We start from the raw sequence: 12,788 nt of genomic DNA, 5'->3' as shown, positions 1-12,788 counted from the left end.
TTGGGGGGATTTTTGGGGCAGTTTTGTTTTTTGGGGGGGTTGGATTTTTGGGGTTTTTTGGAGATTTTTTGGGGGTTTTTTTTGGGTTTTGGGGGATTTGGGGTGGTTTTTTTGGGGGGGTTTTGTTTGTTTGGGTTCTCCCGGGTTTGGGGTTTTTTTGGGACTTTTTTTTCTTGGTTTTTTGGGGGGTTTGGAGATTTTTTGGGGTTTTTTTTTTGGTTTTTTGCGTGGTTTTGGGGTCATTTTTGGGGTTTTTCAGGGATCTTTTTTGTTTCTTTGGGGATTTTTGGATTTTTTTTTCCTTAGGGTTTTTTTGAGGGGTTTTGGGGGTTTTTTTCCTGTTTTTTGGGGGGCTCTTTTTTTGTTTCTATGGGGATTTTTGGGGGGGGTTGGGGGGTTTTTGGTTTTTTTTTTTTTTTGAGGGTCTTTTTTGTTTCTTTGGGGATTTTGGGGTTTTTTGGGATTTTTTTGGGAGGGGTTGGGGGGGTTGGTTTTTTTATTTTTTTGGTTTTGTTTTCTGTTTTTTGGGGGGGATTGGGGGAATTTTAGGGTTTTTGGGGGGATTTTTGTTTGGTTTTTTTAGGGGTTTTTGGGGGGGTTTCAGGGGGGTTTTTGGGATTGGTTTATTTCGGTTTTTTGGGGTTTTTTTGGGGAGTTTTTTCTTTGTTTTCTGGGGGATTTTTGGGGGGATTTTCAGTTTTTTTGGGATTGGTTTATTTTGGTTTGGGGGGCCTTTTCTGGGAGTTTTTTCTTTGTTTTTTAGGGGATTTTTGGGGGGTTTCAGGGGGGATTTGGGGGGAGTTTTAGGGGTTTTTTTTAGGATTGGTTTATTTTGGCTTTTTGGGGTTTTCTGGGGGGATTTTGGGGGGATTTGGGGGGATTTTGCGGGAATTTTTGGTATCTTTGGGATTGGTTTATTTTGGTTTTTTGGGGGTTTTTTTTGGGCGTTTTTTCTTTGTTTTCTGGGGGATTTTGGGGGGGATTTGGGGCAGTTTTAGGGGTTTTTTTTGGGATTGCTTTATTTTGTTTTTTAGGGGTTTCCTGGGGGGATTTTGGGGAGATTTGGGGGAGTTTGGGGGGGGGGGGTTGGGATTGGTTTATTTTGGTTTTTTGGGGAGTTTTTCTTTGTTTTTTAGGGATTTTTGGGAGGATTTGGGGCACTTTTAGGGCTTTTTTTGGGATTGCTTCATTTTGTTTTTTAGGGATTTTTGGGAGGATTTGGGGCACTTTTAGGTTTTTTTTTAGGATTGCTTCATTTTGTTTTTTAGGGATTTTTGGGAGGATTCGGGGCACTTTTAGGGCTTTTTTGGGATTGCTTCATTTTGTTTTTTAGGGATTTTTGGAGGGATTTGGGGCACTTTTAGGGCTTTTTTTAGGATTGCTTCATTTTGTTTTTAGGGATTTTTGGGGGGATTTGGGGCACTTTTAGGGCTTTTTTTGGGATTGCTTCATTTTGTTTTTAGGGATTTTTGGGAGGATTTGGGGCACTTTTAGGGCTTTTTTTGGGATTGCTTCATTTTGTTTTTTAGGGATTTTTGGGAGGATTTGGGGCACTTTTAGGGCTTTTTTTAGGATTGCTTCATTTTGTTTTTTAGGGATTTTTGGGAGGATTTGGGGCACTTTTAGGGCTTTTTTTGGGATTGCTTCATTTCGTTTTGTAGGGATTTTTGGGGGGATTTGGGGCACTTTTAGGGCTTTTTTTAGGATTGCTTCATTTTGTTTTTAGGGATTTTTGGGGGGATTTGGGGCACTTTTAGGGCTTTTTTTGGGATTGCTTCATTTTGTTTTTAGGGATTTTTGGGGGGATTTGGGGCACTTTTAGGGCTTTTTTTGGGATTGCTTCATTTTGTTTTTTAGGGATTTTTGGGAGGATTTGGGGCACTTTTAGGGCTTTTTTTGGGATTGCTTCATTTTGTTTTTTAGGGATTTTTGGGAGGATTTGGGGCACTTTTAGGTTTTTTTTTAGGATTGCTTCATTTTGTTTTTTAGGGATTTTTGGGAGGATTCGGGGCACTTTTAGGGCTTTTTTGGGATTGCTTCATTTTGTTTTTTAGGGATTTTTGGAGGGATTTGGGGCACTTTTAGGGCTTTTTTTAGGATTGCTTCATTTTGTTTTTAGGGATTTTTGGGGGGATTTGGGGCACTTTTAGGGCTTTTTTTGGGATTGCTTCATTTTGTTTTTAGGGATTTTTGGGAGGATTTGGGGCACTTTTAGGGCTTTTTTTGGGATTGCTTCATTTTGTTTTTTAGGGATTTTTGGGAGGATTTGGGGCACTTTTAGGGCTTTTTTTGGGATTGCTTCATTTTGTTTTTTAGGGATTTTTGGGAGGATTTGGGGCACTTTTAGGGCTTTTTTTGGGATTGCTTCATTTCGTTTTGTAGGGATTTTTGGGGGGATTTGGGGCACTTTTAGGGCTTTTTTTGGGATTGCTTCATTTTGTTTTTAGGGATTTTTGGGGGGATTTGGGGCACTTTTAGGGCTTTTTTTGGGATTGCTTCATTTTGTTTTTTAGGGATTTTTGGGAGGATTTGGGGCACTTTTAGGTTTTTTTTTAGGATTGCTTCATTTTGTTTTTTAGGGATTTTTGGGAGGATTTGGGGCACTTTTAGGGCTTTTTTTAGGATTGCTTCATTTTGTTTTGTAGGGATTTTTGGGAGGATTCGGGGCACTTTTAGGGCTTTTTTTGGGATTGCTTTATTTCGTTTTTTAGGGATTTTTGGGAGGATTTGGGGCACTTTTAGGGCTTTTTTTAGGATTGCTTCATTTTGTTTTTTAGGGCTTTTCTGGGAGGATTTGGGGCACTTTTAGGGCTTTTTTTAGGATTGCTTCATTTTGTTTTTTAGGGATTTTTGGGAGGATTTGGGGCACTTTTAGGGCTTTTTTTGGGATTGCTTCATTTTGTTTTTTAGGGATTTTTGGGAGGATTTGGGGCACTTTTAGGGCTTTTTTTGGGATTGCTTCATTTTGTTTTTTAGGGATTTTTGGGAGGATTTGGGGCACTTTTAGGGCTTTTTTTAGGATTGCTTCATTTTGTTTTTTAGGGATTTTTGGGAGGATTTGGGCCACTTTTAGGGCTTTTTTTGGGATTGCTTCATTTTGTTTTTTAGGGATTTTTGGGAGGATTTGGGGCACTTTTAGGGCTTTTTTTAGGATTGCTTCATTTTGTTTTTTAGGGATTTTTGGGGGGATTTGGGGCACTTTTAGGGCTTTTTTTGGGATTGCTTCATTTTGTTTTTTAGGGATTTTTGGGAGGATTTGGGCCACTTTTAGGGCTTTTTTTGGGATTGCTTCATTTTGTTTTTTAGGGATTTTTGGGAGGATTTGGGGCACTTTTAGGGCTTTTTTTAGGATTGCTTCATTTTGTTTTTTAGGGATTTTTGGGGGGATTTGGGGCACTTTTAGGGCTTTTTTTGGGATTGCTTCATTTTGTTTTTTAGGGATTTTTGGGAGGATTTGGGGCACTTTTAGGGCTTTTTTTGGGATTGCTTCATTTTGTTTTTTAGGGATTTTTGGGGGGATTCGGGCCACTTTTAGGGCTTTTTTTAGGATTGCTTCATTTTGTTTTTTAGGGATTTTTGGGAGGATTTGGGGCACTTTTAGGGCTTTTTTTGGGATTGCTTCATTTTGTTTTTTAGGGATTTTTGGGAGGATTTGGGCCACTTTTAGGGCTTTTTTTGGGATTGCTTCATTTTGTTTTTTAGGGATTTTTGGGAGGATTTGGGGCACTTTTAGGGCTTTTTTTAGGATTGCTTCATTTTGTTTTTTAGGGATTTTTGGGGGGATTTGGGGCACTTTTAGGGCTTTTTTTGGGATTGCTTCATTTTGTTTTTTAGGGATTTTTGGGAGGATTTGGGGCACTTTTAGGGCTTTTTTTGGGATTGCTTCATTTTGTTTTTTAGGGATTTTTGGGGGGATTCGGGCCACTTTTAGGGCTTTTTTTAGGATTGCTTCATTTTGTTTTTTAGGGATTTTTGGGAGGATTTGGGCCACTTTTAGGGCTTTTTTTAGGATTGCTTCATTTTGTTTTTTAGGGATTTTTGGGAGGATTTGGGCCACTTTTAGGGCTTTTTTTGGGATTGCTTCATTTTGTTTTGTAGGGATTTTTGGGAGGATTTGGGGCACTTTTAGGGCTTTTTTTAGGATTGCTTCATTTTGTTTTTTAGGGATTTTTGGGGGGATTTGGGGCACTTTTAGGGCTTTTTTTGGGATTGCTTCATTTTGTTTTTAGGGATTTTTGGGAGGATTTGGGGCACTTTTAGGGCTTTTTTTAGGATTGTTTCATTTTGTTTTTTAGGGATTTTTGGGAGGATTCGGGGCACTTTTAGGGCTTTTTTTGGGATTGCTTCATTTTGTTTTTTAGGGATTTTTGGGAGGATTTGGGGCACTTTTAGGGCTTTTTTTGGGATTGCTTCATTTTGTTTTTTAGGGATTTTTGGGGGGATTTGGGGCACTTTTAGGGCTTTTTTTGGGATTGCTTTATTTCGTTTTTTAGGGATTTTTGGGAGGATTTGGGGCACTTTTAGGGCTTTTTTTGGGATTGCTTCATTTTGTTTTTTAGGGATTTTTGGGAGGATTCGGGGCACTTTTAGGGCTTTTTTTAGGATTGCTTCATTTTGTTTTTTAGGGATTTTTGGGAGGATTCGGGGCACTTTTAGGGCTTTTTTTAGGATTGCTTCATTTTGTTTTTTAGGGATTTTTGGGAGGATTCGGGGCACTTTTAGGGCTTTTTTTAGGATTGCTTCATTTTGTTTTTTAGGGATTTTTGGAGGGATTTGGGGCACTTTTAGGGCTTTTTTTGGGATTGCTTCATTTTGTTTTTTAGGGATTTTTGGGAGGATTTGGGGCACTTTTAGGTTTTTTTTTTAGGATTGCTTCATTTTGTTTTTTAGGGATTTTTGGGAGGATTCGGGGCACTTTTAGGGCTTTTTTTAGGATTGCTTCATTTTGTTTCCTAGGGCTTTTCTGGGTGCATTTCGGGCTGGATTCGGGGCACTTTTTGCTATTTCTGGGATCGAGTTCTTTCGGGTTTTTCGCTGTCCTTTCTTTTCGGGAGGGGATTGGGGGGATTCTCCTGGGTTTTGAAGCCTCCCCCACGTGGATTTGGGGCTCCCCCCGGCCGTTTTTGGGGTCCCTGACCCGTGTCCCCCCAGGAGTCGGGGCTCAAGGTTCACCAGCCGGCCTCGTTCGCCGTCAGCCTCAACGGGGCCAAGGGTGCCCTGGATGCCAAGGTGCACAGCCCCTCGGGGGCCCTGGAGGAGTGCCACATCTCCGAGGTCACCCCAGGTGAGGGGACACCCCAAAATGTCCCCACCCCCCACGGGGATCCCCCAAAAATCGCCCCAATCCCTGAAAAATTCGGCCGATCCTATAAAAATCGGCCGATTCCACCCCAAAATCCGCCCCGTTTTCACCCCAAAATCGCCCCATTTCCACCCCCCCGGGCGGTGTCGCGGCTCTGGGGTCACTCAGAGTGAGGGGACACCCCAAAACCTCACTCTGCACTGGGGGAAACCCCAAAAATTGCCCCAATCCCCCAAAAATTCGGCCGATCCTATAAAAATCGGCCAATTCCACCCCAAAATCCGCCCCGTTCCCACCCCAAAATCCACCCCGTTCTCACCCCAAAACGCTCCGGCCGTGGGGATTTTGGGGTCCCCCCCCCATTTTTGGGGAGGGATTTTGGGGTCCAGTTGAGGATTGGGGGGTTCAGGGGTGATTTTGGGGTCCCCAGACCATTTCCCGGGTTGGTTTTTCCTTTGGGGTTTGGGGCTGGTTTGGTTTTTCCACCCCTGATTTTTGGGGTTCCAAGCTCTGATTTTCAGGGCTCCAACCCTGGGTTTTTTTGGAGGTCAAACCCCTGAATTTTTGGGTTTAAACCCCTGAATTTTTGGGTTTAAACCCCTGAATTTTGGGCTTCCACCCCCTGATGTTTTGGGGGTTCCAAGCCCCGATTTGACGTTGGTAAAACCCTGATTTTTTGGGGGGCTTCCAACCCCGGAATTTTGGGGTCCAACGCAGCGAATTTGAGACTTCTGAGCCCCGAGTTGATGATTTCGAGCTCTCTGCTGCTTCGGGGATGATTTTGACCTTTCAGGGATCATTTGGGGGTTCCCTTTTTCCCCTCCCTGGCTCTGTTCATCCCACAGGAATTTGGGATTTGTGGATTTAGGATTTGAGGGAGGGTTCAGGGATGATTTTGGGGCTCCTTTTTCCCTGCCTTTCCCCAGATAAATACGCCGTGCGCTTCATCCCGCGCGAGAACGGCGTCTACTCCATCGACGTCAAGTTCGAGGGCTCCCACATCCCCGGGAGCCCCTTCAAGGTCCGGGTGGGAGAGCCAGGACAGGCCGGGGATCCGGGCCTGGTGTCGGCCTACGGGCCCGGCCTGGAGGGCGGTACCACAGGTAGGAATGGGGGGGAAAAATGGGGATTTGGGGGGAAAAATGGGGATTTGGGGGAAAAATGGGAGTTTGGGAGGAAAAAATGGGAGTTTGGGGGGAAAAAAATGAGTATTTGGGAGGGATCTGGGACAGGCCGGGGATCGGGGCCTGGTGTCGGCCTACGGGCCTGGCCTGGAGGGCAGCACCACGGGTATGGAATGGGGGGGAAAAATAGGGATTTGGGGGGAAAAATGGGGATTTGGGGGGAAAAATGGGGATTTGGGGGGAAAATGGGAGTTTGGGGGAAAAAATGGGAGTTTGGGAGGAAAAAAATGAGTATTTGGGAGGGATCTGGGACAGGCCGGGGATCCGGGCCTGGTGTCGGCCTACGGGCCTGGCCTGGAGGGCGGCACCACGGGTATGGAATGGGGGGGAAAAGTGGGGATTTGGGGGGAAAAATGGGGATTTGGGGAGAAAAACCAGGAATGTTGGAGGAAAAATGGGGATTTGGGGGGAAAAAATGGGAGTTTGGGGGGAAAAAAATGAGTATTTGGGAGGGATCTGGGACAGGCCGGGGATCCGGGCCTGGTGTCGGCCTACGGGCCTGGCCTGGAGGGCGGCACCACGGGTACGGAATGGGGGGGAAAAATGGGGATTTGGGGGGAAAAACCAGGAATGTTGGGGGAAAAATGGGGATTTGGGGGAAAAAATGGGAGTTTGGGGGGAAAAATGGGAGTTTGGGGGGAAAAAAATGGGTATTTGGGAGGGATCTGGGACAGGCCGGGGATCCGGGCCTGGTGTCGGCCTACGGGCCCGGCCTGGAGGGCGGCACCACGGGTATGGAATGGGGGGGAAAAGTGGGGATTTGGGGGGAAAAATGGGGATTTGGGGGGAAAAATGGGGATTTGGGGGGAAAAATGGGGATTTGGGGGAAAAAATGGGAGTTTGGGGGGAAAAAAATGAGTATTTGGGAGGGATCTGGGACAGGCCGGGGATCCGGGCCTGGTGTCGGCCTACGGGCCTGGCCTGGAGGGCGGCACCGCGGGTATGGAATGGGGGGGAAAAAATGGGGATTTGGGGGGAAAAATGGGGATTTGGGGGAAAAATGGGAGTTTGGGAGGAAAAAATGGGAGTTTGGGGGGAAAAAAATGAGTATTTGGGAGGGATCTGGGACAGGCCGGGGATCCGGGCCTGGTGTCGGCCTACGGGCCTGGCCTGGAGGGCGGCACCACGGGTATGGAATGGGGGGGAAAAATGGGGATTTGGGGGGGAAAATGGGGATTTGGGGAGAAAAATGGGGATTTGGGGAGAAAAAATGGGGATTTGGGGGAAAAAATGGGAGTTTGGGGGGAAAAAAATGGGTATTTGGGGGGGAAAAACCAGGAATTTGAGGGGAAAAACGGGAATTTGAGGGAAAAAAAAAGGGAATTTGGGGGAACAAAAGCAGGAATTTGAGGGGGAAAAAGCAGGAATTTGAGGGGAAAACAGGAATTTGGGGGGAAAAAAATGGGAATTTGGGGGGAAAAAACCAGGCATTTGGGGGGAAAAAAATGGGAATTTGAGGGAACAAAAGCAGGAATTTGAGGGGGGAAAACTGGAAATCTGGGGGGAAAAAAAATGGGAATTTGAGGGGAAAAAAAACAGGAATTTGGGGGAACAAAAGCAGGAATTTGAGGGGGGAAAACTGGAAATCTGGGGGGAAAACCGGGAATTTGAGGGGGAAAAACGGGAATTTGGGGGGAAAAATGGGAATTTGTGGAGAAAAAGACGGGAATTTGAGGGGGAAAAAACGGGAATTTGTGGGGAAAAAACGGGAATTTGGGGGAACAAAAGCAGGAATTTGAGGGGGAAAACCGGGAATTTGTGGGGAAAAACCCGCGAATTTGAGGTGAAACCCCAGAATTTGGGGTGAAACCCGGGAATTCGGGGTCCGGCTGCCCCCCCCGGCTCTGTGGGGCTCTGCCTCCCCCTCCCCCCCCGATCCGGGCCCTTCTCCGCCCCCGTTCCCGGTTCCCGGGGGGGCTCCGGGGCCTTTCCCCATTCCCGGGGGGCTCCGGGACCTTTCCCCATTCCCCATTCCCGGGGGGCTCCAGGACCTTTCCCCATTCCCGGGGGACTCCGGGGCCTTTCCCCATTCCCCATTCCCCATTCCCGGGGGGCTCCGGGGCCTTTCCCCATTCCCCATTCCCGGGGGGGCTCCGGGACCTTTCCCCATTCCCCATTCCCGGGGGGCTCCGGGACCTTTCCCAATTCCCGGGGGGCTCCGGGACCTTTCCCCATTCCCCATTCCCGGGGGGCTCCGGGACCTTTCCCCATTCCCCATTCCCGGGGGGCTCCGGGACCTTTCCCCATTCCCCATTCCCCATTCCCGGGGGGCTCCGGGGCCTCTCCCCATTCCCGGGGGGCTCCGGGGCCTTTCCCAATTCCCCATTCCCCATTCCCGGGGGGGCTCCGGGACCTTTCCCCATTCCCCATTCCCGGGGGGCTCCGGGGCCTTTCCCCATTCCCCATTCCCGGGAGGCTCCGGGACCTTTCCCCATTCCCGGGGAGGCTCCGGGGCCTTTCCCCATTCCCGGGGGGCTCCGGGACCTTTCCCCATTCCCCATTCCCGGGGGGCTCCGGGACCTTTCCCCATTCCCCATTCCCGGGGGGCTCCAGGACCTTTCCCCATTCCCGGGGAGGCTCCGGGACCTTTCCCAATTCCCCATTCCCGGGGGGCTCCGGGACCTTTCCCCATTCCCCATTCCCGGGGGGCTCCGGGACCTTTCCCCATTCCCCATTCCCGGGGGGCCGTTCTCCTCCCCCATTCCCCATTCCCGGGGGGCTCCGGGGCCTTTCCCCATTCCCGGGGGGGCTCCAGGACCTTCCCCCATTCCCGGCCTCTCCCCTCAGGCTCCCCGGCCGAGTTCGTGGTGAACACGTCCAAGGCGGGCCCGGGGGCTCTGGCCGTGACCATCGAGGGCCCGTCCAAGGTGACCATGGAGTGCCGCGAGTGCCCCGAGGGTTTCCGGGTCACCTACACGCCCATGGCCCCCGGCAGTTACCTCATCACCATCAAATTCGGGGGGCCCCACCACATCGTGGGCAGCCCCTTCAAGGCCAAGGTCACCGGTACGGGCCGGGACAGGGGGCTGGGGGGGTTTGGGGGAGGTTTGGGGGAGGTTTGGGGAAGATTTGGGGGGGTTGAGGGAGTTGGGGAGGGGGTTGGGGGAGGTTTGGGGGGGATTTTGGGGGTTTAGGGGGGGTTTGAGGGGGTTTGGGGGGGATTAGGAGGGGTTTGGGGAGGATTTGGGGGGGTTGAGGGAGTTGGGGAGGGGGTTTGGGGAGGTTTGGGGGGGATTTTGGGGGTTTGGGGGGGGTTTGAGGGGGTTTGGGGAGGATTAGGAGGGGTTTGGGGAGGATTTGGGGGGGTTTGAGGGAGTTGGGGAGGGGGTTGGGGGGGTTTGGGGGGGATTTTGGGGGGTTAGGGGGGATTTAGGGGGGTTTGGGGGGGTTTGAGGGGGATTAGGAGGGGTTTGGGGGGTTTTGGGGGGGTTGAGGGAGTTGGGGAGGGGGTTGCGGGGGGTTTGGGGGGGATTTTGGGGGGTTTGAGGGGATTTGGGGGGATTTGAGGGGGTTTGGGGGGGTTTGGGGAGGATTTGGGGGGGGGTTGGGGGAGGTTTGGGGGGGATTTTGGGGGTTTAGGGGGGGTTTGAGGGGGTTTGGGGGGGATTAGGAGGGGTTTGGGGAGGATTTGGGGGGGTTGAGGGAGTTGGGGAGGGGGTTTGGGGGATTTTGGGGGGTTAGGGGGGATTTTGGGGGGTTAGGGGGGATTTGGGGGGATTTGAGGGGGTTTGGGGGGGTTTGGGGGGGATTAGGAGGGGTTTGGGGAAGATTTGGGGGGGTTGAGGGAGTTGGGGAGGGGGTTGGGGGAGGTTTGGGGGGGATTTTGGGGGGTTAGGGGGGATTTGGGGGGGTTTGGGGGGGATTAGGAGGGGTTTGGGGGGGGTTGGGGGAGGTTTGGGGGGGATTTTGGGGGGCTAGGGGGGATTTGGGGGGGGGTTGAGGGGGTTTGGGGGGATTAGGAGGGGTTTGGGGAGGATTTGGGGGGGTTGAGGGAGTTGGGGAGGGGGTTGGGGGGGTTTGGGGGGGATTTTGGGGGGCTAGGGGGGATTTGGGGGGATTTGAGGGGGTTTGGGGGGGTTTGGGGGGGATTAGGAGGGGTTTGGGGAAGATTTGGGGGGGTTGAGGGAGTTGGGGAGGGGGTTGCAGGGGGTTTGGGGGGGATTTTGGGGGTTTGGGGGGGGTTTGGGGGGGTTTGGGGGGGATTAGGAGGGGTTTGGGGAGGATTTGGGGGTTTGAGGGAGTTGGGGAGGGGGTTGGGGGGGGTTTGGGGGGGATTTTGGGGGGCTTGGGGGGGGCTTGGGGGGGTTGGGGGGGATTAGGAGGGGTTGGGGAGGATTTGGGGGGGGTTGAGGGGGGTTTGCGAGGGGTTTGGGGGAGTTTGGGGAGATTTTGGGGGTTGGGGGGGTTGGGAGGGATTTGGGGAGGAGTTTGGGGGGGATTCTGGGGGGTTTGGAGGGATTTGGGGGGATTTTGGGGGAGTTGGGGGAGGTTTTGGGAGGGTTTGGGGGGGGCTGGGAGGGGTTTGGGGTTCAACCCCTGATTTTTTTGGGTTCAGAGCTCTGATTTTTGGGGTTCCAAGCTCTGATTTTCGGGGCTCCAACCCTGGGTTTTTTTGGAAGTCAAAGCTCTGAATTTTAGGGTTCAAACCCCTGAATTTTGGGCTTCCCCCCCCGTGATTTTTTTGGGGTTCCAAGCCCCGATTTGATGCTGGTAAAACCCTGATTTTTTGGGAGCTTCCAACCCCGGCATTTTAGATCCAACCCCGCGATCTTTTGGGTTCAAACCCCGTGATTTTTCACGCCTCAACCCCCCGAATTTTCGACATCTGAGCCCTGCATTTTTTAGGAAGTTTTGGCTTCCAACCCCGTTGAGTTTTGGGGTTCGGGACTGGGATTTGAGGCTGCGGTTTTGGGGCTTCCACCCTCTGATTTTGGGGTTTGGGGGCCTCCAGGGCCGCGCCTGGTGAGCAGCCACAGCCTCCGCGAGAGCTCCTCGGTGCTGGTGGACTCGGGGGGCCACGGGGGCTCCGTGGCCGCCCCCGCCCCGGCCGGAGCCCCCCCGGGACCCCCCAAATTCTCCGACGCCTCCAAAGTGGTGGCGAAAGGGTTGGGGCTCAGCAAAGGCTTCGTGGGGCAGAAAAATTCCTTCACCGTCGACTGCAGCAAAGCCGGTGGGTGAAACCCCCAAATTGCCCAAAAACCCCTGAATTTGCCCAAAAACCGTGCTGGGATAGTCCAAAAAAAACCCCCAAATTGCCCCAAAACCGCCCTGAAATAGCCCAAAAAACCCCAATACGGCCCAAAAAACTCCCCAAATGGCCCAAAAACTGCCCCGAAATAGCCCAAAAAACCCTGAAATGACCCCAAAATGGCACCAGAATGGCCCAAAAAACCCCGAAATGGCCCAAAAAACCCCAAATCTGCCCAAAAATGGTACAGGAATAGCCCAAAAAAACCCCAAAATGGCCCCAAAACCACCCTGAAATAGCCCAAAAAAACCCGGAACAGCCCCAAAAAATGGCACCAGAGTGGCCCAAAAACCCCAAAACAGCCCAAAACCCCCCGAAACGGCCCAAAAACCCCTGAAACGGCCACAAAATGGCACCAGAATGGCCCAAAAAACCCCAAAATGGCCCAAAAACTGCCCTGAAACGGCCCAAAAAACCCCAAAACAGCCCCAAACCCCCCGAAACGGCCCAAAAACCCCTGAAACGGCCACAAAATGGCACCAGAATGGCCCAAAAAACCCCAAAACGGCCCCAAAACCCTAAAATGGCCCAAAAACTGCCCTGAAACGGCCCAAAAAACCCCAAAACGGCCCCAAAACAGCACCAGAATGGCCCAAAATCCCCCAAAATGGCCCAAAAACCCCCGAAACAGCCCAAAAATGGCACCAAAATGGCCCAAAAAAACCCGAAACGGCCCAAAAAACCCTGAAACAGCCCAAAAATGGCACCAGAATGGCCCAAAAAACCTGAAATGGCCCCAAAACGGCCCAAAAAACCCCAAAACGGCACCAGAATGGCCCAAAAAACCCGAAATGGCCCCAAACCCCCCAAAATGGCCCAAAAACCCCTGAAACAGCCCAAAAATGGCACCAGAATAGCCCAAAAACCCCCGAAATGGCCCCAAAACTGCCCCGAAATAGCCCAAAAACCCCTGGAATGGCCAAAAAACCCCCCGAAACTGCCCCAAAATGGCCCAAAAACCCCGAAACGGCCCAAAAAACCCCGAAATGGCCCAAAACCTGCCCTGAAATGTCCCAAAAAAACCCAAAACAGCCCCAAAACGGCACCAGAATGG

At 50.9% G+C, this 12,788-nt stretch overlaps 1 protein-coding gene across 1 annotated transcript in view; it reads left to right on the top strand.

Annotated features, from left to right (window-relative positions):
• FLNA (filamin A) overlaps positions 1 to 12,788 on the top strand; it is a 114,792-nt gene that overhangs the window by 97,077 nt on the left and 4,927 nt on the right. Inside the window, exons 42-45 of the mRNA XM_082300400.1 lie at positions 5,152 to 5,284; positions 6,229 to 6,405; positions 9,274 to 9,492; positions 11,438 to 11,656. Coding sequence (XP_082156526.1) covers positions 5,152 to 5,284; positions 6,229 to 6,405; positions 9,274 to 9,492; positions 11,438 to 11,656 — 748 coding nt within the window. The remainder of the gene's footprint in view (positions 1 to 5,151; positions 5,285 to 6,228; positions 6,406 to 9,273; positions 9,493 to 11,437; positions 11,657 to 12,788) is intronic.

The sequence above is a fragment of the Coloeus monedula genome (genome assembly GCF_965178545.1).
Source record: "Coloeus monedula genome assembly, chromosome: 39".
NCBI classification, from domain to species: Eukaryota; Metazoa; Chordata; class Aves; order Passeriformes; family Corvidae; genus Coloeus; species Coloeus monedula.
This window is presented reverse-complemented; position numbering and strand designations above follow the sequence as displayed.